Below are 23274 nucleotides of genomic sequence, written 5' to 3'. Positions count from 1 at the left end.
TCCAAATTCTGTAGGGCAGGCTGCAAGCTGGCCACTCTGATGAGGGTTTTCAATGAAAGCTGGCTGGCTGAAGTAGAGATGAAAGTTCTATCTCTACTCCTTTTGGATAGATGACTATCACTTCTTCTTTTAAAGCCTTCAACTGATGGAATTAAACATCTCTCATTGCTGAAGATACTCTCCTTAGTTGATTGTAGATGCAATCAGCCATAAATACAGTCAACTTACTGATGATTTAAGTCTACAAAATGTCCTCACAGTAACAGTTAGGCCAGTGCTTGCTTGACCAGACAACTGGGCACCTTTGGCCAAGTTGACACATGAGCCTAACCATCATAAGGGCATATATGAAAAACCCACAACTGTCATCATACTCAGTGGTTAAAGACTGAATCAGTGATTTTGAAGAATCAGTGATTCTGAAGAATCAGTGATTCTCGAAGAATTGAAATGATTTGGGGTGAAAAATCAGACAGAGCCTAAGAGACCTATGGGACACCATCAAGCATACCAATATATGTGTGCTGGTTTGAAGCTGTTATGTACCCCATAAAAGACTATGTTCTTTCAATCCTCTCTTGTGGGGGTAGATCTGTTGTGGGTGGGACCTTTTGATTAGGTTGTTTCCATGCAGATGTAACCCACCCAATTGTGGGTGGGACCTTTTGATTATTTCCATGGAGATGTGACGCTGCCCATTCAAGGTGGGTCTTGGTTTACTAGAGTCCTTAAGAGAGCTCAGGGAGAGAGAGATAGTTCAGAGCTGACAAAGACCCAGACGTTTGGAGACACTTGGATAGAAACGCACAAGTAGAAACAAGCAGAGAAGCTAGAAAGAAAGGCTGAGAGAGACATTTTGCAGAGAAGCTAAGATAGGTAATCCAGAGTTTGTCTCCGGGAGAAGCAAGCAAGGACCACAGGAGCGGAGATAGAAGCCCGGGGATGTTTTGGAGAAAGCAACTGAAACCAGAAGCTAAACCTGGGAAAGGAGGTTCAGCAGAGCCAGCCATGTGTCTTCCTATGTGACAGAGGAATCCCAGTCACCATTGGCCTTTTTACAGAGAAGGTATCTACCTCTTGATGCCTTAATTTGGACATTTTCATGGCCTTAGAATTGTGAATTTGTGAAATAAACCCCCATTGTAAAAGCCTTTTTCTGGTATATTGCGTTTTGGTGGCTTTAGCAAACCAGAACAATATGCATTTGGGAATCGCAGAAGGAGAAGAAATAGAGAAAGGGGCAGAAGGAATATTCAAGAAAATAATGGCAGAAAACTTCTCAAACTTAACAAAAGATATGAATGTATACATTCGAGAAACCCATAGAAACCTAAACAGGATAAATTATCTGAGAACCATGCCCAAACCCATTGTATTCAAACTGCTGAATGCTAAAGAGAAGGAGAGAGTTCTGAAAGCTTCAAGAGAAGAGCAAGGAGTTATGTAAAAGGGAATCTCAGTAATATAAAGTGCTAATTTTTCATCAGAAACCATGAAGCAAGAAGGCAGTGGGATGAAATATTCAAAATCCTGAAACAAAACAGTTGCCAACTGTGCTGGTTTGAATCTATTATGTCCCCCACAAAAGCCATGTTCTGTTAATCCAGTCTTGTGGGATTTTGGATTAGGCTGTTTCCATGGAGATGTGACTCACCCAACTGGGTGAGAACTTTTGATTGACTATTTCCATGGAGATATGGCCCTGCCCATTCAGGGTAGGTCTTAATTAGATCACTGGAGTCCTTAAGGACTTCAGGAAGAGACACAGGAGCCGGAGCCAATACAGATGCTTAGAGATGCTTGGAGATGTGGACAGAATGATGTTTGGAGATGCTAAGCTAAGAGATGAAGCCCCGAGTTTGCCCCGGAGAAGCTAAGGAGGACCCCAGACACTTAGAGAGAAACACCCTTGGAGAAGGAAGCAAGGAAGCACAGGAGCTGAGAGAGAGGAGCTAAGACAGAAGCTCAGATATTTTGGAGAAGGCCATTTTGAAACACAACCTGGAAGCATAGGACCAGCAGATGCCATCCCCATGCATTCCTAGCTGACAGAAGTGTTCCGGACACCATCAGCCTTTCTTCAGAGAAGGTGTCCTCTTGTTGATGCCTTAGTTTGGACATTTCTATGACCTCATAACTGTAATTTTGTAACCTAATAAATCCCCTTTATAAAAGCCAATCCATTTGTGATATTTTGCATAATGGTAGCTTTAGCAAACCAGAACATCAACCAAGAATTTTATATCTGGCAAGACTGTCTTTCAAAAATGTGGAAGAGATTAAGACATTCCCTGATAAACAAAAGCTGAGAGAGTTCACCACTAGACCTGCCCTCCAAGCAATATTGAAGGAAGTTCTTCACACTCAAAGAAAAGGACACTAGACAGAGGATCGAAGCAGCATAAAGAAACAAACACTTCTGGTAAAGTTAACCATAAAAGGAAATACAAATGCCAGTACTATTGTATTTTTTGGTATTGTAACTCCACTTTTATTTCTTACAGGATCTAAAATGCAAAGGCATAGAAAGTATTAATAAATCTAAGGTTTCAGAATACAGTATATGAAGACATAATTTGTAACAAGTACAACAAAAAGGTGGAGTGAGAAAGGTATCTGTATGCTATTGAAGTTTAGTTGGTATCAAATCGAACATGACTTATAGATTTAAGATTTTAAATTCTAGCCCCATGGTAAGCAAAAAGAATATATATGAAAAATATATTCAGAAAGAAATGACAGGGGACTCAAAATAGTACAAATGAATTAGATAACCTAGGTAAAACAGACAAATTCCTAGAAACACAAATTACCTACACCGACTCCAGTAGAATTAGAAAATCTTGGTAGACCAATAACTAGTGAAGAGATTGAATCAGTAATCAAAAACCTCCCAACAAGGAAAAGTCTAGGACGAGTGGCTTCATTGGTGAATTTTACCAAATATTACAGGAAGAATTAACACAGGTCCTGCTCAGACTCTCCAAAAAATTGAAGAGGAGGGAACACTCTCTAACTTATTCTGTGAGGTCAGCTTCACCTTCATACCAAAGCCAGATAAAGATACCACAAGAAAGGAAAATTGTAGTCCAATATCCTTTATGGATATATATGCAAAAATCCTCAACAAAATACTAGCAAACCAAATCTAGCACCACTTTAAGGAAATCATACACCACAATTGAGTGGAATTTATCCCAAGAATGCAAGGGTGTTTGAACATAAGAAAATCATTAATGTGATACACTATATTAACAGATCAAGGGGAAAAAAGCACATGATCATCTCAATTGATACTGAAAAACATGTGATGTTCTCATTCTATGATGGATAAACAAAATGTAGTATATACATACAATGGAACATTATTCAGCTGTACTCTGAGTAGAACTGTACTCAGAGTTAAACCTAATGCAAACTATGGACTTTTAGTTAATAATAATTTATCAATATCGGCTTATCTCCTGTAACAAATGTACCACACAAATGGAAGATAATAACAGTAGGAGAGACTCTATAAAAGGGTGGGTGGGTAAATATTAGAGCTCTTTGTACTTTTTGTTCAATTTTTTGCAAACCTAAAACTGCTCTAATAATAAACTTGTTTTGAACCACCACAAAAAGCATATTTGTAGAACTCACCCTCGGAAATTTAGATTCAGTAGGACTGGATGGGTTGCAGGAATCTTCATTTTACTAAGTCCCTGAGATAATTCTTACTCACATTCAATTTTTAACATCAGTGAATATGGGGTGATATTATAGTTGGTACCTCATTTAATGGGCCCAGCAATTCCAAGAGGTAAGCTTTTGTGTCCTGTTTTGCAGATTGTGTAACTGAGAGTCTATTAAGTTAAGTAACAGTAAGTCAGTAACAGGGCCAGAATGATTTCACCTCCCAGGTATCTTAGATTTTGAGAATAGCGTGCTTGGGTAGGGCCTAGCAACATTTTAGTCCCTACAATTATCCTCAATACCTTTCACCCCTCCAGAGACTCGAGAAGATATTGGTGCTTGATATGTCTATGTGTTTGACTTCTTTGGTTTTGTTTACTGTGAACCTAAGTAACCAAGGACTAGACCTTCTCTCCTTGTTAGGATTTCTCATCTGAAATTTTACCGATTCATTCATTCAACAGATATTTGCACCTGATGATAAGAAAGATAGTTAAGCCATCTTTGAAATTATTGTTGACCAGAAAAGTATTATTGCTGTATGAAGAGGGCTTGTATTTATAAGGTAGATTAAGAGAACTAATTTTTTTTTCCAGCTTGTGGTTACTGGGATGAGAAACCACCCTATGAATTTGCCAGTGCAACTGGCTGCAAGTGCCTGTGTGTTTAACCTAACCAAGCAGGATCTTGCTGCTGGAATGCCCGTCCGACTCCTGGCTAATGTGACCCATTTGCTGCTCAAAGCCATGGAACATTTTCCCAATCACCAGCAGGTAAGCATGTGGGAATTTCCATTCAAAAAGTCCTTTTAATTTCTTCTTCTACCCATCTCCTATCACCACACATTAAAGTGAGTTCAATTTAGCAGACCAGCACTGGAAATTCAAATGCCTTTGGAGGCTAACTATAAAATAATACATTTGTAGTATGTCTGGTTGTAGGGCATCTGAGAAGTGGGAAACCAAAGAGTTCATTTCCTACCTAAAAGCATTTAAATCCAAATTTTGTTTAGGTTTGGAGTGGGGGCAGTTCAAACCATACAAAACTCATATTCCACCTGGGTCTTGAGTTTGTGTGGTAAGTTCAGTAAATCAGCGAAGAGCATCTGTTCTTGAGTCAGAAACTGTCAAGTGCTGGGATATAGAGATGAATATGGTTTTCCATTTCTAGCAGTATGGAGACTATATAACCTGTCCTATCCTCATGATGAAAACTAAAAACGGTGATTGAATTATTTTTTAAAATCTTTAAAAATTCAGCAGTGAGGTGGCAAGTTAGTTAAAAATAGTCCAAGGCCCCAAACCAAGTTTAAATGTGAACCCGGATTGGTGAGTGGATCAATGAAGCCGGCTTCCCTCATTGAAAGCATTTGCCAATCTAGATCTACTTTAGGCTTTGTTTTTGATGACCTCTGGAAGCCAGGTGGACAGAAGACAAAGCCCAGAACCCACTCAAGTAAGGAATTCTAGTAGAAGACTCCTTGCATAAAACTGTGACACCCTCCACAGAGGGATACACCTTAGTGTGAGTGCTATAAATAAACCTGCCCAAGTTAGAAGAACAAAGAAAGTAGAAGGAAGGAAATAATAAAGATGAAAATAAAAATTAATGAAATAGGAAATAAACGTACTAATTGATTAGAAAGGATCAACAATACCAAGAATTGATTCTTTGAGCATTTTAATAATATTGACAAACCTTGGCAAACTGATAAGAAGAAGGTACAAATAAACAAGATTAGGAAATGAGGATGGGGGAAATGGGGAGTGAGTGCTAATGGATATGGGGTTTCTTTTAGGAGTGATAAAATGTTCTAAAATTGATGGTGGTGATGGTTGTACCACTTTCTGAATATATTAAAAGAGATTGTATTATACATTAAATTGTATGGTATGTCAATTATATCTCAATAAAGCTGTTATATTGAAAAATGTTCACAGTAGCACTGTTTGTAATGACAACAAATTGGAAACAACCGAATGTCGTTCAGCCTAGATTTAGTTCAACAGTGGAATATGTATATTGAATGATGAATGAATTACAACTACAAACTACAACCTAAATCAATCTCAAAAACAAGTTGAGCATAAAAAATTACATCAGAGTACAGATAGTATTATTCCATTTACTTAAAGTTCAAAAACTTGCCAAACTATATAATATATTATTTGGGGCCACAGATATGTGTTAAAACAATTTTTGAAACAAAGGATTGTTACTTAGAAAATTTAGGCTAGTGGTTCCTTTGAGTGAAGAAGAAATGGGAGGGAATAGAATGGACAAACACAATATGTACTAAAGGTTGATGGTTAAAAAAAAAAAAATAGTGGTGATAGTCATTTTCTTAAGCTGGCAGTAAATACACAGATATTCATTGTATTGTTATTCCTTATACCCTTGTTACTAAAAGTGTGTTCTCCTGACCAGCTATATTGGTATCCCCTGGGTGCTTTTAGAAATTCGGAATCTCAGGCCTATTCTAGACCTGCTGAATCATTGTTTAAAGATCCTCAGATTACTTGTATATACATTTAAAGTTTGAGAAGCACTGTCTTACGCTTTACATAAATTTTGTAAATATTTTTCCATATTTATTCATTATGTAATAAAAATGCTTAAAAAACAACTCAAAATTTTAAAAAATTAATGAGTCCCTGGGAACTCACAGGTTAGTAGAAAAGTTGCATATATGGTATTATGTAAGTTCTCTTCTATCTGAACTAAATGCCACAGAAAGTAGAGGAGAGTGATTAATCCTGCCAGCTAGGATTAATCAGACAAAAGTCCCAGGCAAGACTTCAAAGGAGAGGTGACATTTGAGTCACTTCTTGAAAAACGGATAGGATTTCACAGGGGGAGAAACTGAGCAAAGCAGAAAAGTAGTGGACCTATATGTGAAAGTGCAGGGCATTCCAGAAATGACAAGTTGCTTGTGCCTTGAGTGTAGAATGGGCAGTGTGGGATAAATCCAGCGAAGTTGTGATTGTGGCCAGATTTGATGAAGTCCGGAATAGAAAATTCTTGAATATTTGCATATTTCAGGCTGTAGCATAAAACCTTAAAAAACTATAGGTACATACAGCCTGAAGGCTAGAGCAATTGTCTTCGTTTTTTTTTTTTTTTTTTCTGAATTTCCCTGTGGTGCTTTTCAGATGTGGTAAGCCATAGATCCAGTGAAACTCATCTTTTTAGTTCAGTTTAGCTTAGCATCTCCTTACTGAATTCAAGAAATGTACCCCTGTGCTAAGTTCTACGAATCCAGACACAGAAGCACATAATGCAGTAGTATAGTGTGACAAGTACTGAGTTAGAAGTAAGTACTATTGGTAGCACAGAAAGGGCATTTAGGACAATTTGAAAACTAGGAAGTCTTCCTCAAAGGGGCAATATCTGCCCTCAGCTGGATTGTGAAAGAAAGTTAGGGTTTTCCAGACCAAGAAGGAGGGGCAATGGGCTTTCCAAGCAGAAGTAATAGGAATAGAATTATTCCCTCTATTATTTCCATGGGTCCTGTACAAATTGTTGTGTATATTTGGGGAGAGGAGTGGAGAGAAAGGTGAAGGAGGTGGTGTGGGGGAAAGGCACTCCTCTACTTGCTTATCTTGCAGGTGACTTATTCACATTCCTAGGGAGGTAGATCCTAAGAGTCCATTCCATTACCTTAATTACCTCTGTTGAATATAAACCTTTTGAGGAACCTTCTTAATTATTCTTGTACCTAACCTGTTCAATATCATCCACCTGAGATTTAGAACTTCTTTTTCTTTACTGTGCTATTCGTTTTTCCTTTTGTTTAATTTTATTGTGGTAAAATATATATAACATAAAATTTGCCATTTTAACCATTTTAAATATATAGTTCGGTGATATTCATTACATTCACAGTGTTGTGCAGCCATCATGAGTATTTCCAAAACTTTTTCATCACCCCAAATAGAAACTGTACCCATTAAGCAATAAGTCCCCTTTCCCCACTACACCTAGCCCTTTGTAACCTCTAATCTGCTTTCTGTGTCTATGAATTTAAGTATTCTAGATTTTTCATGTAAGTGGAGTCAAAATAAGATTTGTCCTTTTGTGTCTGGCTTATTTCCCTAAACATGATATCTTCAGGGTTCATCCACATTGTAGCATGTATCAGAACTCTATTCTTTTTTTTATGGCTGAATAATATTCCACTGTAAACTAATGTATCCCAATGAATACTGCAGTTTGTTTATCCATTCATTTGTTGATGGACACTAAAGTAATTTCTGTCTTTTGGCTCTGGTAAATAATGCTGCTATGAACATTGATGTTCAAATACCAGTTCAAGTCCTTGCTTTCAGTTCTTTGGGGTATATACATAGAAGTGGAATTGCCAGGTCAATTGGAGGAACCACCAAATTATTTTCCACAGTGGCTGTACCATTTTACACTCCCAGCAACAATGCAGAAGAGTTCTAATTTCTCTACATCCTAGCCAACACTTGTCATTGTCCATCTGTTTGATTATAGCCAGCCTTATGGGTATGAAGTGGTGTCTTGTAATTTTGGTTTGCATTTTCCTAATGACTAATGATGGTGAGCAACTTTTCATATGCTATTGGCCATTTGTATATCCTCTTTGGAGAAATATCTATTCTGGTCCTTTGCCCATTTTTTAAATAGGTGATTTGCCTTTTTATTGTTGAGTTGTAGGAGTCATATATATATATATATATATATATATATATATATATATATATTCCGTATATTAAACCCTTATCAGATATATAATTTCTAAATATTTTTCCCACTCTGTAGGTTGTCTTTTCACTTTCTCGATAGTATCATTTGATGCACAAATGTTTTAAATTTTGATAAAGTCCAATTTATCTATCTTTTTCTTTTATTGCTCATGCTTTTGTTGTCAGATCTAAGAAACCATTGCCAAAGTCAAGCTCATGAAGGTTTTCCCCTATGTTTTCTTTTAAGGGTTTTATAGCTTTAGCTCTGAAAATTATATCACTAATCCATTTTGTTAATGGTTAGAGGTATATTTTATATGTATGGATTTCTTGTTTTCCCAGCGCCATTTCTTGAAAACTGTACCATTCCTTATATTTCATAATCTTTATACATCTCCTGTAAAGCAGATAGGATCTTGGTGTCATATCCGTTTTCTTTTACTTAACTAGTATTATATATCCCATTTGTCTGAGTTTTGCTTTCTTCTATCTGATTGAACATCCTTATATTGAATTTTCTTCTTTAGACAGGAGATTTTCAAACTGTGCACAGAAAGCTTTTTAAAATATTATGAAGGCATTTTTAAAACTAGAAAATTTATTAGTATGCAATATGACATTTTTTTTTCACCTATACCTTAAAAGTTCCTGTTTTGCTCCACAGCAGTAACCTGAATTACTCTTCTTTTATGATGGGTACTTGCCGTCTATTGGTGAATGATTCATATTCTCATTTACTCCTATTTAATTGTAATGGTTTGAATGTTACCTAAAAGATAGAGCCAAGTCTCTGTCAGTCATTCTTTATTTAAAGGGCAGTGTGTAGAATACTAGCCCCATGTACTCTAGGTTAGAGTCAGGTTATCTTCAAAGCAGCCTGGCTTAAATTCCTTGATGCTGTGTCACCAGCCGTAATTTAGAGCCATTACCTTTGCCATTCTCTCCATCTCAAAAATCACAAAGGGCCTCTCATAGGCTACCAGAAGGAAGAGATATTAGTAGGAATTATCCTAGCCTATGAAATTCTTCATGTAGTGAAAAGATGGAAAAAATATTATAGGGAAGTAAACTTATATCAGTCCAGTGCAAGTTACGGGTGCTTTATCAGTCTTCTTTTTTTTAATTGAGGCTACCTATGGTTACAAAAATAAAGTGATATTCAGGATTTTTTTTTCTTTAGTTACAGAAGAATTGCCTTCTTTCACTTTGCAGTGACCGGATCCTTCAGGATGTCCCATTTAACAGGCAAGTAATAGCCCTAGTACTTAAAATGGGGCAAAACTGAATTTTAGAAATCTGTTTTGGGTCATATCTTACCAGTTAGGATATCCCAAGTATAATATTAAGTGGGTAGATGGAATTGTATGTTGCTTTACAGAATACCAAATCTACTTTCTCTAATTTAGTACTTTGAAATTCATGATATCAGATTGGCTCCTGTTTTCATACCCCCTTTTTTTAAAGAATTTATATTTGGTTATGGTTTTTAGAATATTTTGGGCTATGGACATTATTACCACCATTTGAATGATGAGGAAACTGAGACATGTGGAGATTCAGTATCTTGCCCAGGGTTATGTGCCTAGTAACCTCAAGCTAGAAATACTCGGTTCTTTTCTCAGTATTAGACCTCTTATTATTATTGTTGTTATTTGGTATTGAATTATGGAGGAAACATTTAAAGCAAAGGGTAAGGGAGACCATGTAGTTAGATCCCAGTAAGTTTAAAGGGGGTCCCTTGTTTTCTAAGATATTGTGTTTTGGGAGCTAAAAAGGTGATGCTTTTCATGTTACTATTTCAAAATGGGTTTTTTTAAATGATACTATATTAAAAAGGAAATTTATACTTCATGATTTAAAGAAAAGTATGTCCCTCAAGCAGCAATTTTACTGTAATTTACTTTGATTTGGGTAACAAAGTATGCTGTTAACTGGCATGGCTCAGGAATGAGGTACTCTAATATTAGAAATAAATAGTTTGGATAAAAATGTAGCTACATATAGCTAATTTTTAAATGAATTTGAATATGGTCAATAACTCATACCAAGCTGTAAAGCTGCATGAAATATTTATTTGATTCAGAAGGGGCTACAGGACACTATTTAATAAATATTAAGCATTTATGCTGTTCATTGCAATGAAGTTAAAGTTGAGCAAAGATATAATTCTCCTAAAGATCATCATCTAGCCTAGAGGCTGGGCAAACTTTTCTTAAAGGGCCTGCTAATAAATATTTTAGGCTTATGGGCTGTAAAGTCTGTCACAACTTAACTCTTCCATTGTACATGGAAAGCAGCTGTATTCAATATATGGGCTCTGTTCCAATAAAACTTTATTTATAAAATAGGTCAAGGGGCAGACTGTAGTTTACCTGTCTCGGATCCAGCTAGTGCACTCTGATAGAATGTGAATTTCTTTGAGGTCAAAGGCTATAATTGTTCATCTTTTCATCTCTAGTGGTTAAGTGAATGGTTAGTGGATGGATGAATGAATGAATGAGTATAATGTAAGGTAGAATTTGTCATAGAAGTGTTGATGGAATGCACTGGACCCCAAAACAAGGAGGGAAAAATTCCATCCAATTGATGGTCATCAAAGACTTCGTGTTAGTAGAATAATAGTGAGATAGTAAAGATAACAGTTAACATATATGAAGCACTTACTAGTGCTGCACACTATGCTAAGTGTTTTATATAGGCTAATTCAGTTCTTTCAGCAGTCCTGTGAAATTGTTTACTCTTGTAATCTTCATTTTACAGATGAGGAAAAGAAGGTACAGAGAGGCTTAGTAACTTAAAGTGATAAAATAATAAGTAGCAGAGTCCAGATTTAACTCCAGAGCCTATTCTTTTTACATCCTTGCTATATTGCTTTGACGATGGGAGCTGGTTGAGTTGACTGTTTTAGGCTATGGGAACTGTACAAATAAAGGCACAGATTCAGTAATAATACTAGGAAAATATAACTTCTATCAAAAGCTTCCATATACTGAGTTCTGTACGAAGTGTTAAGCTTTACATGTGTCATTTGGTCCTCACAACAACACTGTAGAGAAGGTCATATTATTATTTTATAGATGAGAAAATGAAGATTTAGAGACTTGTCCGGGGTCTCAAAGTTAATAAGTGGTGGAGCTGATATGTGAATCCAGGTTGACTCTAAAGTATATGAGGTTCTTAATGACTTGAATGCATTGTTGCACATGATAAAATAATTTATTTTTATTTTTATCATTAACATTAGGTAGAACTAGAAGTAAAATCCAGGACTGACTTTAGAATCTGTGCTCTCAACTACAAGGCTATACACTACATTGTAATTGTGGGCTTACTTAGGGACTAATGAGCAGTCTACTTCTGTAGAAAGCATAAGGTAGGCAGGAAAAAAGAAAATTTGGAATTATGGGCCCATGCTAGAATCCTAGGATATACTTGGAGTACAGGAAGTACGTTATACCTACCTAAGTTCTCAGACAGGTTTTATTTATTACTAGTGTGCAGGCACAAATTGTAAGGAGAACAGTGGAGGCAAGTTAGGAATGTATTATAGAAAGAACGCCAGTAATGGGCCTGATTAAAGATGGCCTTGGGAATAGAAATGAAGTAACAGTAAATTTGAGGAAACTTGGAGAACATTAACCGACATCAATATTCAGCCAACATGTATTAAATGCTATTTATGTGTCAAGTATTGTCAAGTATTGTCTTCGGTACTTGGTTTAATGGGGTAAAAAGATATGATCCCTTTACTCAAGGAGCTCACTAGCCAATGGGGGATTCAGGTAAGTCTACAGATAATCACAGCTCTCTGACAGAGTTATAAACAAAGCACTAAGGAGCACAGGGAAGGCAATGATAAACTTTTCAGGGAAAACTTCTCAAAGAAAGTGACATTTAAGCTGAGTCTTGAAGGATGGGACTACAAGTAAAATAATCAGATATATTCCTTGGTGTCATCCTAATTTCTCTCTTTATCTTATGCCCCACATTCAGTCCTTTGGCAAATCTAGCTCTGTCTTCAAAATGTATTCAGAATTGACCATTTATCTTCACTCCCACGTGTACGACTCAAGTCCAAGTGAATTGTCTCCTGAATTATTGCTGAAGCCCCTGAACTGTCCTCCTTGCTTTTGTCTTTGCCTTCCTGAAGCTTATTCTGAACATGGCTGACAGAGTAATCCATCTGAAACATAACTAAGTTCATGTTACATGTCTGCTGAGAATCCTCCAATGGCTTTCCATCTCATTCAGAATAAAAAGCCAGTTCTTTGCTAAGGCCCTGTATGATCTGGCTCCCTTGATACCACTAACCTCATCTCTTATTACTCTTCCCCTTGTTGCCTCTCTTTTGGCCTCACTGGCCTGCATGCTATTTCTCAAAACCTCCAGGCACACTCCCACTTCAGGGCTATTGTACTTCCCATACCCTCTGCATGGAAGCCTTTCTCCTACATATCCGCTTGGCCAGATCTCTTACTTCCTTGAAAGTTGTAACAAGGATTTCCCTAGCCACCCTATATAAAATCTCAACTGTCCATACCTCCTCTTTCCCTGCTTTATCTTTTTTTCCAGTAGCATATATCAATGCCTAACCATACCATGTATTTTACTTATTTATCTGATTTATTATCTATCTTCCCAACTAGATTTTAAACTGTGTTTGTGAACAAATGCATGTTTGTTCTGAGTGCTATGAGGAACCCAGAAAATACATAAATTATTGCTACAGTATAGGAATGTGTTATACTTTTGGGAGATGAAATATCAGATAGTTTTGTCCTTGTTTTCCAAACTCTTGCTCCTTTACAAAATGTTGTCAGAATTAATAAGGCATTCTTTCTAAAACACTAAATGTAATTGTTATTCCCTATCAGTTAAGGAGGATTTTCTCTTTTTGTCTCACTTTCCTAAATTCAGAAAGAAGCTCTGAAACTATGCCTAGGTCTCCTAGCTTATTTTGTGATATCCTTTGTGTGTTTCCAGGTTTGAAGCAGCCAAGCTTGTCATGCAGTGGCTCTGTAACCATGAGGATCAAAACATGCAAAGGATGGCAGTTGCTATCATATCCATCCTGGCTGCAAAGGTACGTAAACCCTTGTTGGATAATTTTCTGTGGGCAGCTCTTTCCTGTTATTGTTACCAATTTCCCCAAATTCTGTGTGCCAGAAAGATTAGTAAGCCTCTCTGTCAGTCTGCTTATTCAAGCTGCATTCAGTGTGGCAGAATTGCAGGACACTCAGTGATTTTTGAAGTCTGTTACAGTGAATGATATTGAACTCACACCGGTGAGTTCTTGGGTATTTATTTATCTTGTTTTCTGCTTGTTTGCAGCTTTCTACAGAGCAAACTGCACAGCTTGGTGCTGAGCTCTTCATTGTCAGAGTAAGTATTATCTTCTCTATGCAGGCCACTAGAGAGTTTTTATTTATGGGCTTCTCAGACAGTGTTTTGTCTCTTCTGACATCTTGTATTAACAGAAAATATTTTTTGTTACTTCTAAATGGATGTATACATTTCTTCCCAAAGAAGCAGCTTTTATTCCTTCACAAAGATGGAAGGAGCCATGTATTCTAAGCGACCTAGGGTCTAACCTTGTAAACTCACTTCGTGAATTTAGGCAAATTACTTGAACCATTGGTGCCTAAATAAGCCTTAAGATCCTGTCCTATCTAGTTTTGAAGTTATGTAATAAGAAATTGTGGAGTATCTTCTATAGACATAAGATTATGCTAGATGCTTTGGGGAAGAAAATAAACAACTTTTATATGACTTTGCTTGCTTACATTTCAGTTGAGGAAACAATATAGTGCACAGTGAAAAATTTTTTTAAAAATGTTTCAAGCTTTTAAGAGAGTAAATATAAACACTGTCTTAGGGAAGACTGGTGGCAAAGTATCCACTTAGGAGCTTCCTGTCACAATCCTGCCAAGAGGCATTTGAGCAGTAATGGTAGGTGAAAAAATCAAAAGAGAGACTCCCTTTTTCTATGACTTACAAATTATGTAGTGAGAAAGTAAGTCATTCATCTGATAAATACATATCGAGTACCCATCAGGTAACTGCAACTTTATTAGATATTAGGGGTTCATACTGAATGAGATACAATTCCTGCCCTTAAAAAATTCACAGTATAGGAGAGAAAATAGCTATTTAGATGTGGTTGTAGAACAATCTAATAAGTATAATAATAGGGGTATGAATGAAAAAAGTAATGTCATAACGAGAAGGCTCTGTAGTATAAAGGAAAGAGGTGTTATCCAGACAAATCAGGGTTTATAAATCCCAATTCTACCACTTACCAGATATGTGATTTGGGGCAAGTTACATGGATTTTCTTCGGGGTGATAAAAAATTCTTTATACAACTATTAAGAATAAATGAGGATAAAAGGAATATTAAAAGAGGAATATATGTTAAGTACCTAACACAAAATTCAATGTATACTAGGTTAATAGAAAAGGATGCTGATTTTTTTTTTTGCTGTCTTGAAGGATATTTCAGTTTTAAAAATGACTTTTTATTGCTGTTATATGTCTTATAGTCATTTTGACTGGTGTATAAAGATTCAGAGATGTTAAGGAACTAGTTTATTCATATGCTTTGGGGAAAAATCAAGCTTAGTTTAAGCAAGAATTCATAGTAGTGGTGGTGGTGATGATGATGATGATGATAACTAACATACATTTTTTCAGTTTTTATCACCCCCAATTTTCAGATGAGGAAACAAAAAATTAAAGAAGTAAACAAGGTAGTCAGAGGCAGAGATCATATTTAAGCTCAGTCACCCTGTCTAGTAACCCACTAGTCTGTTAAGATACCTAATTGTACCTAGATGTTTGTGTTTCTTAATTACTTTTTGCCGAATTTGTGTAACTTTTAATATTAATGTTCATTACTATTTTCTTGTATCTGTTGTAGCAGAGCTCTCTTTTACGCCCCAAAGTATAATCTAAAAATGGAATTGTGTAAGCCTTATGTCATTAAAATATTTTGTTTTTAAACTTAAATTTCTAAAAACTATGATAGAAATAATTTACAAATGGAATTTCAAAGCTGTTATCCTCTTTTCATCTGATGTAGACTTTAATTTTCTTATCATTGTACATTGTACATGGTTTATTCTTTCTTTTTTTCTTAAGGAAAATTTGGAGTTAGAATAGGTCTTCCAGTTGTTACTGTCTCTAAGTTGAATGACTATGATCAAATTACTTACTATTTCTCAAACTCAATTTCCTGTCCTGCAAACTGGGGATAATAATAGTACAATATGCTTTGTGAATGTTCACTTCATTCCCTCCTCTCCCCTTCACCTTTTGATCTCAGGATTTGAAATAAGTATATGGTGTGACCAATTGTGTAAGACAGTTGTCCTAAGTCTTAATCATTTTGCTTTCAAATGTTATTTACAGTTGATTATACTGTAGGTATAATCAAAATAATAAAGTATTTATGAAGACCCTATACTTTTCTCCTTTAACAGGAAAAGTCTAATCCCAGAGGCTTTTTGGTATACTTACAAGAACCTTTACTGGAAGTGCTTTATACCATAAGACTAATCCTCATGGACTTGTGGTTATTACAATTTTATTTTCCTTCTTTCAGCAACTTCTTCAAATAGTGAAGCAGAAAACCAATCAAAACTCAGTGGACACTACCTTGAAGTTTACTTTGAGTGCACTTTGGAATCTCACAGATGAATCTCCAACTACTTGCAGACACTTTATTGAAAACCAAGGGTTAGAACTCTTCATGAGGGTTCTAGAGGTTAGAATGGGAATTTAGCCTACAGTTTGACATTTATTGATTTATTTACTTAAGCATGTATTTATTATATTTGTTCCTTTAGGTAGTTATAGGATTCTTTCTTTTTACAGTCTTTCCCAACTGAGTCATCCATTCAACAGAAAGTCCTAGGACTTCTGGTAAGATACAAGCATTTCCTGTTAAGTCCCAAACTGTTTTTCTTTTCCATCTGAAATTATGCATTGAAAGTTACTACTATGATATTTGCAAATGTTTAATGACAGTAGAAGATATGTACAGTATACTTAAGTGAAAAAAGCAGTTGTCAACTGTCTTTTAAGGAGTTTAAGTAATAATTTTAAAAATCTTATAAATTTTACAAAATACTACTTCTGGGGCTCTTTTTTCCTTTGTGTATATCCTAATTTCCATCTGGTGTCATTTTCCTTCTGCCTAAAATTATACTTTAACAATTCTAGCAACTTGGATCCACTGGTAATGAATTCTTCAGTGTTTATGTATGTGAAAACATCTTTATTTAACCTTTGTTTTTGAAAGGTGTTTTTTGCCAGGTATATAATATAATTTTAGGTTGACAATACATTAAAAATATTGCTCAAGTTTTTTCTCATTTGCATCTTTCCAGTGTAAAATCTGATGGCATGATTATCTTTCTTCCTCTGTACATACATGTTCTTTTCCTCTGGTGCCTTCAGGATTTCCTTTTAGTAATGATTTTAAGCATTGTTGATTATGATGGGTCTTGGTATAATTTGCTTCATGTTTCCTGTACTGGGATTCACTGGATTTCTTGGGTCTATAGGTTTATAGATTTCATTAAGATTAGAAAGTTATTTCTTCAAATATTTTTGCTCTCCTTCCCTCTATTGAAATCCTTCAATTTCCCATGTATTAAGCTGGTTGAAGTTGTCCCACGGCTCTCTTTGTTGTTTTCTAGGAAGTTTCTGCAACATCTCAGCTGCTGTTAATCTCATCCCATTTTTCATCTCAGACATTGTAATTTTCAACTCTGAAAGTTGAAAGTTCAATTTGGGTCTTTTTTACATCTGACATGTATCTGCTTAATGTTTTATACATATGAAATGCATTTGTAATTAACATTTTAGTGTCCTTCTCTGCTAATTCTAATATCTGTGTCAGTTCTGGGTTGAGTACTGGGATTTCTTTTTGCACAATTCTCTTCTCTTTGGTATGCTGCACTGTGAATTGCCTTGATCTCACTGGAATCAGCTCCATGGGTGCTCTGGGTGCCACCTCACTCCTATATACCTGTGTCGCAGCCTGGAAGCTCCCTGAAGGAAGCCTGGAAACTCTCTCAGTGATCTGGCAATTGTAGGGCTCATCTTCTTCATTGGCCATCTCAGGATCACTGCCCTTCGTTGCTTAATGTGAAGTGACTTGAAAACTATTGTTTCATGCTTTCGTTTTTCACTTATTTCGGGTAAAGAGGGTCAGTCTAGTCCCTGTTACTCTGTCTGCCCGAAGCAGAATTCCTCCTTGGTCTTCTATGAAATAGGCTTACAATGAGAAAAATATCTTTTATATTTACCCACATATTTCTCACGATATTCTTTTTTTAACATTTTTTATAGAGTGTAGATGTGCTAGTGATGAATTTACTCAGGTTTTGTTTGTGTGAAAAAAGTCTTTTATTTTGCTTTCATTTTTGAAAAATTTTTGCTGTCTATTGAATTCTAACTGGGCATTTTTTTCTGTTGGCTCTCTAGGTTTATAATTTTCATCAAATTTGGAAAAATTTTGATCATTAGTTCTTCAAATATTTTTTTCTGTACCCTCTCATCATCTCCTTTCCTTCTGCAACTCCAGTAATAAGTGTGTTAGACCACTTGATATTGTCCCACAGGACACAGAAGTACTGTGTATTGTTTTTTTTCCCAGTTTTTTTTATTTTTCTGTGCTTTGACTTGAATGTTTTCTACTCCTGTGTTTTCTAGTTCACTGGTCTTTTTTTCTGTACCATGTCATCTGCTGTTAATTTCATCCAGTAAAATTTTCATTTCATATGTTGTATTTTTTTTTTGTCTCTGCAATGGTATTTTTATTTTAAATTCAATTTTATTGAGATATATTCACATACCATACAGTCATCCAAAGTGTACAATCAGTTGTTCACAGTACCGTCATATGGTTGTGCATTCATTACCCCAATCTATTTTTTGAACATTTTCCTTATACCAGAAAAAGTAAAAATAAGAATAAAAAATAAAAGTAAAAAAGAACACCCAACCCCCACCCCCATTTTTCATTTAGTTTTTTGTCCCCATTTTTCTACTTATCCATCCATACACTGGATAAAGGGAGTGTGATCCATAAGGCTTTCGCAGTCACACTGTCACCCCTTGTAAGTTACATTGCTCTATAATTGTCTTTAAGAATCAGTGCTACTGGGTTGCAGTTTGATAGTTTCAGGTATTTACTTCTAGCTACTCCAATGCATTAAAATCTAAAAAGTATTATCTATATAGTGCATATGAATGCCCACCAGAGTGACCTCTTGACTCCATTTGAAATCTCTCAGCCACTGAAACTATTTCGTTTCATTTCGCATCTCCCTTTTGGTCAAAAAGGTGTTCTCAGTCCCACGTTGTCAGGTTCAAATTGATCCTTGGGAGTCATATTCCATATTGCCAGGGAGATTTACACCCCTGGGAGTCAGACCCCACATAGGGGAGAGTGCAGTGAGTTCACCTGCCAAGTTGACTTAGCTAGAGAGAGAGGGCCACATCTGAGCAACAAAGAAGTACTCAGGGGAAGACTCTTAGGCACAGTTATAAGCAGGTTTAGCCTCTCCTTTGCAGTAACAAGCTTCACAAGGGCAAGTCCCGAGATAGAGGGTTCGGCACACCAAACTGCCAGTCCTCAATGTTTGTGAGAACATCAGCAGCAATCCAGGTGAGGAAGCCCAATGCCTGTGCATTTTCTCCCAGCTTCTCTGCCCAGATTACTTTGGGATGTGTTGCTATTTCACACTAACCTATGCAAATCTACCAGGTCTCACTTCCTATTAAAAGTTCCATGTAATTATGGTATTTGAACAAACTGTACGAGTTAAATTGTTTAGGAAATATAGATCCTGCACCAAATAAACATCTCTTTCCTTGGTCTTACATGGAATTTGAAGTTTTAAAACACAGTCAATATTGTCCTTTACCCTTTGGCCCAATTTGTCCTAGTCCTAAACACATCTGTTTCATTCATATCTTTAATTGAAGCCTGGACTCTTTTTCAGCTTTTTTAACAGATGCTGTATGTGCTAATACTGACATTCATATTTGCCATGTTCTAGTTCTGAGTTTCAGGTGTCATACAGATACCCAAATTTCCAGGATTCGATCAGGTTATACCCAAAGGGATCAGCATCTCAGAATCTGGAGCTAGCCATTACAATTCAGGAATAGATGTGACTGCTGTAAGAGTTTACAACCTAGGGACCATTACAATAAGCGTTCCCCTGTGCTCCAAGATTCAGTTCTGAGTTTACACATTGTAGTTGGTCCCTATTGGTGAGTCATTATAGTGTTTGCCTCTGTTTCTGGCATAGTTCACTCAGAATGCTGTCTACAGGATCCATTCACCTCTTTGAGTGTCTCACAGCTTCACTCCTTGCAGTTGCTCAGTATTCCATTGTATGCACACAGCACAGTTCACCATTCTGTTCCTCAGTCGATGTACCCTTAGGCCACCTCCACCCATTGCAAATCATGCATACTGTCTCCATAAACACCAGAGTGCAAATGTCCATTGATGTCCCTGCTCTCAGATCCTCCAAGTGTATGCCCCCTAATGAGGTTGCAGGACCTTATGGCACCCACATACTTAGCTTCTTGTGGAACCACACTGCCGTCCTCCAGAAAGGCTACACCATTCTGTCTCCTAACCAACAGTAAATACATACAGTCCTCTCTCCATGTTTTTTCCAGCACTTTTATCCCTGTTTATATTTTTCCATACAATTTTATAGCTCTGTATTCACATAACATATAATTATCCACAATGTCCAATCAGTTGTTCACGGAATCATCATACAGTTGTGAATTTATCACCACAGTCAGCAATGGAACATATTGATTACTGTGAAAAAAAAGTTTTTTTTAATGAATAATAAAAAGATAATAAAGAAATATAAAATACCATATAGTACAATATATAGTACAATACAGACAACACTACCTCCACCAATAATTCCATATCCCTCCCTTATATCCCCCTCTCATACACATTTAGCTTTGGTAGATTGCCTTTGTTACATTTAATGGAAGCATATTACAATGTTACTGTTGACCATAGACTCCTGTTTGCTTTGATTCTGTTTTTTTCCCAAATACCATCCCCTTTCCAACACTTTGCATGGTTGACATTCGTTCTCCCACATGCAAGAACAGTTTTATGTTTGTACATTTAGTCACAATCATTGACCACTCCAGTTTTTGCTAAGTTAAACAGTCCAGTCTTTATCTTCTATCTTTACCTCAAGTGTCATTCATGCCCCTAGCTCACCTCTTTCAGCTTTACTCATGGTCATCTTCGTTCAGTGTACTTGCAATATTGTGCCATCATCACACAGTATTATGCTATCCATTTCTGGATCTATACAATCAATCCTGCTGAACATTCTGTAGTCCTTCAGCGTCAAATGCCCATATGTTGTATTTGTTATTTCTAGGTTCTATTGGGTCTCTTTAAATTTTCACACTCTTCTCATATTTATATTTTCTTTTCATTGTGTATCATATTTATAACATTTATAATTGCTGTTTTAATATCTTGTGTGCCTAAACTACTATGTTTGTCATTTCTTAGTCTGTTTCTGTTGATTGATTTTTTCCCTGGTAATGGGTTGTATTTTCCTGCCACTTTATGTGCCCAGTAGTTTTTAGTGGATGTCAGTCATGATGTAACATACATTGTTGATTGTTGGATTTTAGGTTTTTCTTTAAAGAGTCTTGGACTTTGTCTGGCATGCAGTTAAGTTACAGATCAATTTATTCCTTTTTAGGCATGTTTATTTGCTTTTAGGTGACTTCAGAACAGTCTTTACCCTGGGGCTAATATATAATTTAGTCCCACTACTAAGATGTGCCTTTTTTGAGGGCCTTGTTTGTTAAGCGATCTCTCCACTCTGGTGGTAATGCAAACTCTTTGTAGCCCAGTGTGAGCTCTGAGATTTGTTCTCATACTGGTTTCTGATGATTCTTTCCCTAGCCTTGGGGAGTTTCATCTTTTATCAGTACTCAGCCAAAGAGTTGAGGGGCCCCCCTACAGGTCTCTGGAGCTTCCCCAGCCAGGCCAGCCTCCCTCTGTGGAGCTTTTTCTTTCCAGTGTTCTTTTCTATAGATTTTTGTTGCCTTGGCATCCTGAACTCTGATCTCTGTCTCCTCAATTCAGCAAAACTGCCACCAGGGAACTCGCTGCTCTCACCCCTATGTGGTACCCTACTCCCAGGGGTGTAAATCTCCCTGACAACGCAGAGTATGACTCCCAAGGATGAATGTGGACCCCGCATTGTGGGACTGAGAGTATCTTCTTGACCAAAAGGGGGATGCAAAATGAGATGAAATAGTTTCAGTGGCTGAGAGATTCCAAATGGAGTCGAGAGGTCACTCTGGTGGACATTCTTATGCACTATATAGATAACACCTCTTAGGCTTTTATGTATTGGAATAGCTAGAAGTAAATACCTGAAACTACCAAACTCCAACCCAGCAGTCTGGACTCCTGAAGACAATTATATAATAATGTAGATTACAAGGGGTGACAGTGTGATTGTGAAGACCTTGTGGATCACACCCCCCTTTATCTAGTGTATGGATGAGTGGAGGAAAGGGGATAAAAACTAAAAGACAAATGGGGTGGCATGGGGGGATGATTTGGGTGTTCTTTTTTCACTTTTATTTTTTATTCTTGTTCTGGTTCTTTCTGATGTAAGGAAAATGTTCAGAGATAGATTGTGGTGATGAACGCATAACTATGTTATCATACTGTGGACAGTGGATTGTGTATCATGGATGATTGTATGGTGTGTGAATGTATTTCAATAAAACTGAATTTAATAAAAAAAAAAACAAAAAAACAAAACAAAAAAAAAAACTGCCACTAGGCTTCCCTCATCTGCATTGCAATCTGGAAACTCTTTGTTTATATTTCTTTTCTCAGGGATCATATTCCTGCATTGCCTGTTGTCCAGTGTTTGAATACAGTTCTATCATGTATTTTATCTGGTTTTCTAGTAACTTGTTTGCAGTTGGGAAAGAATAGCCATGATTATTTTGATGTTTATTTTTTCTTTTCTTTCTTTTTTAATAGTGGTGGCCAGGTCTTTTCGTGTGTGTGTGTGTGTGTGTGTGTTTACTTACTTCTTCTATCAGTTTAATTTTATCATGTATTTATTACCTTTTAGTTCATTTATATGAAACTCATTTTTTCTGGAACTTTCAGTTCAAGGTGTGTCCCTCCCACAAGGGCTTGTATTTCTACCAAGCTTCCCCAAGCTTGGAAGAGGTGGAAGATCACCCTTATTTTTTTAGTTTAGTTTTAAAAGGCTTATATATTTTTTTGTCATTATAAAAAATTATGTATGCTGTATGTAAGAAATATAAATAGGGAAAAGTATAAAAATGGATGTGAAGTGCCTTTTCTTGTTTATAATATGAAATTAGGAAGGGTCATAAGAGACATTGATTAATTATTGATTCTGATGGAAAAATATAAGATTATGCACATTCATAGTGAGTATAGTTTAACTTGTCTCTTCACTCACCCTTTTCCATTATTGGAAAAGAAACTTGTGAATCATAATAGAGAATACTTATGGGCATGATGGCTTTCATTTTCAGTTAATACAGAGTGGCTTAAGCTAGAGAGTAAAGTATCAATGACAAGGCCAGGGTTATTGGTTCCTAAGAAGTGGAATCAGTGTGGTAAGAAGAGCCTTAAGATTTCTAATTAGATCAAATGAATTTTGAAGAATGAATATTAATCTTCAGAGCAATGAGAGATAAGTTGGATCCTAGATACTTGGGAGAAGATCAACCACAGTTGGAAGCTCCCCATTTGTTTCCCATATGAATGGAAGTCTTCCTTGTGTACTGCCTGGGGAACCTGTCAC

General features: G+C 36.4%; 1 protein-coding gene across 2 annotated transcripts in view; it reads left to right on the top strand.

Moving 5' to 3' along the window:
• ZYG11B (zyg-11 family member B, cell cycle regulator) overlaps positions 1 to 23274 on the top strand; it is a 129837-nt gene that overhangs the window by 96356 nt on the left and 10207 nt on the right. For both annotated transcript variants that reach the window (XM_037827216.1, XM_037827217.1), the window contains 6 exons: positions 4272 to 4448; positions 9565 to 9629; positions 13368 to 13467; positions 13716 to 13766; positions 15987 to 16148; positions 16259 to 16306. In XM_037827216.1, coding sequence (XP_037683144.1) covers positions 4272 to 4448; positions 9565 to 9629; positions 13368 to 13467; positions 13716 to 13766; positions 15987 to 16148; positions 16259 to 16306 — 603 coding nt within the window. The remainder of the gene's footprint in view (positions 1 to 4271; positions 4449 to 9564; positions 9630 to 13367; positions 13468 to 13715; positions 13767 to 15986; positions 16149 to 16258; positions 16307 to 23274) is intronic.

The sequence above is a fragment of the Choloepus didactylus genome, chromosome 2, assembly GCF_015220235.1.
Source record: "Choloepus didactylus isolate mChoDid1 chromosome 2, mChoDid1.pri, whole genome shotgun sequence".
In the NCBI taxonomy this organism is placed as follows: domain Eukaryota; kingdom Metazoa; phylum Chordata; class Mammalia; order Pilosa; family Megalonychidae; genus Choloepus; species Choloepus didactylus.
The sequence above is the reverse complement of the archived record's forward strand: the minus strand, read 5'-3'. Positions and strand labels throughout refer to the sequence as shown.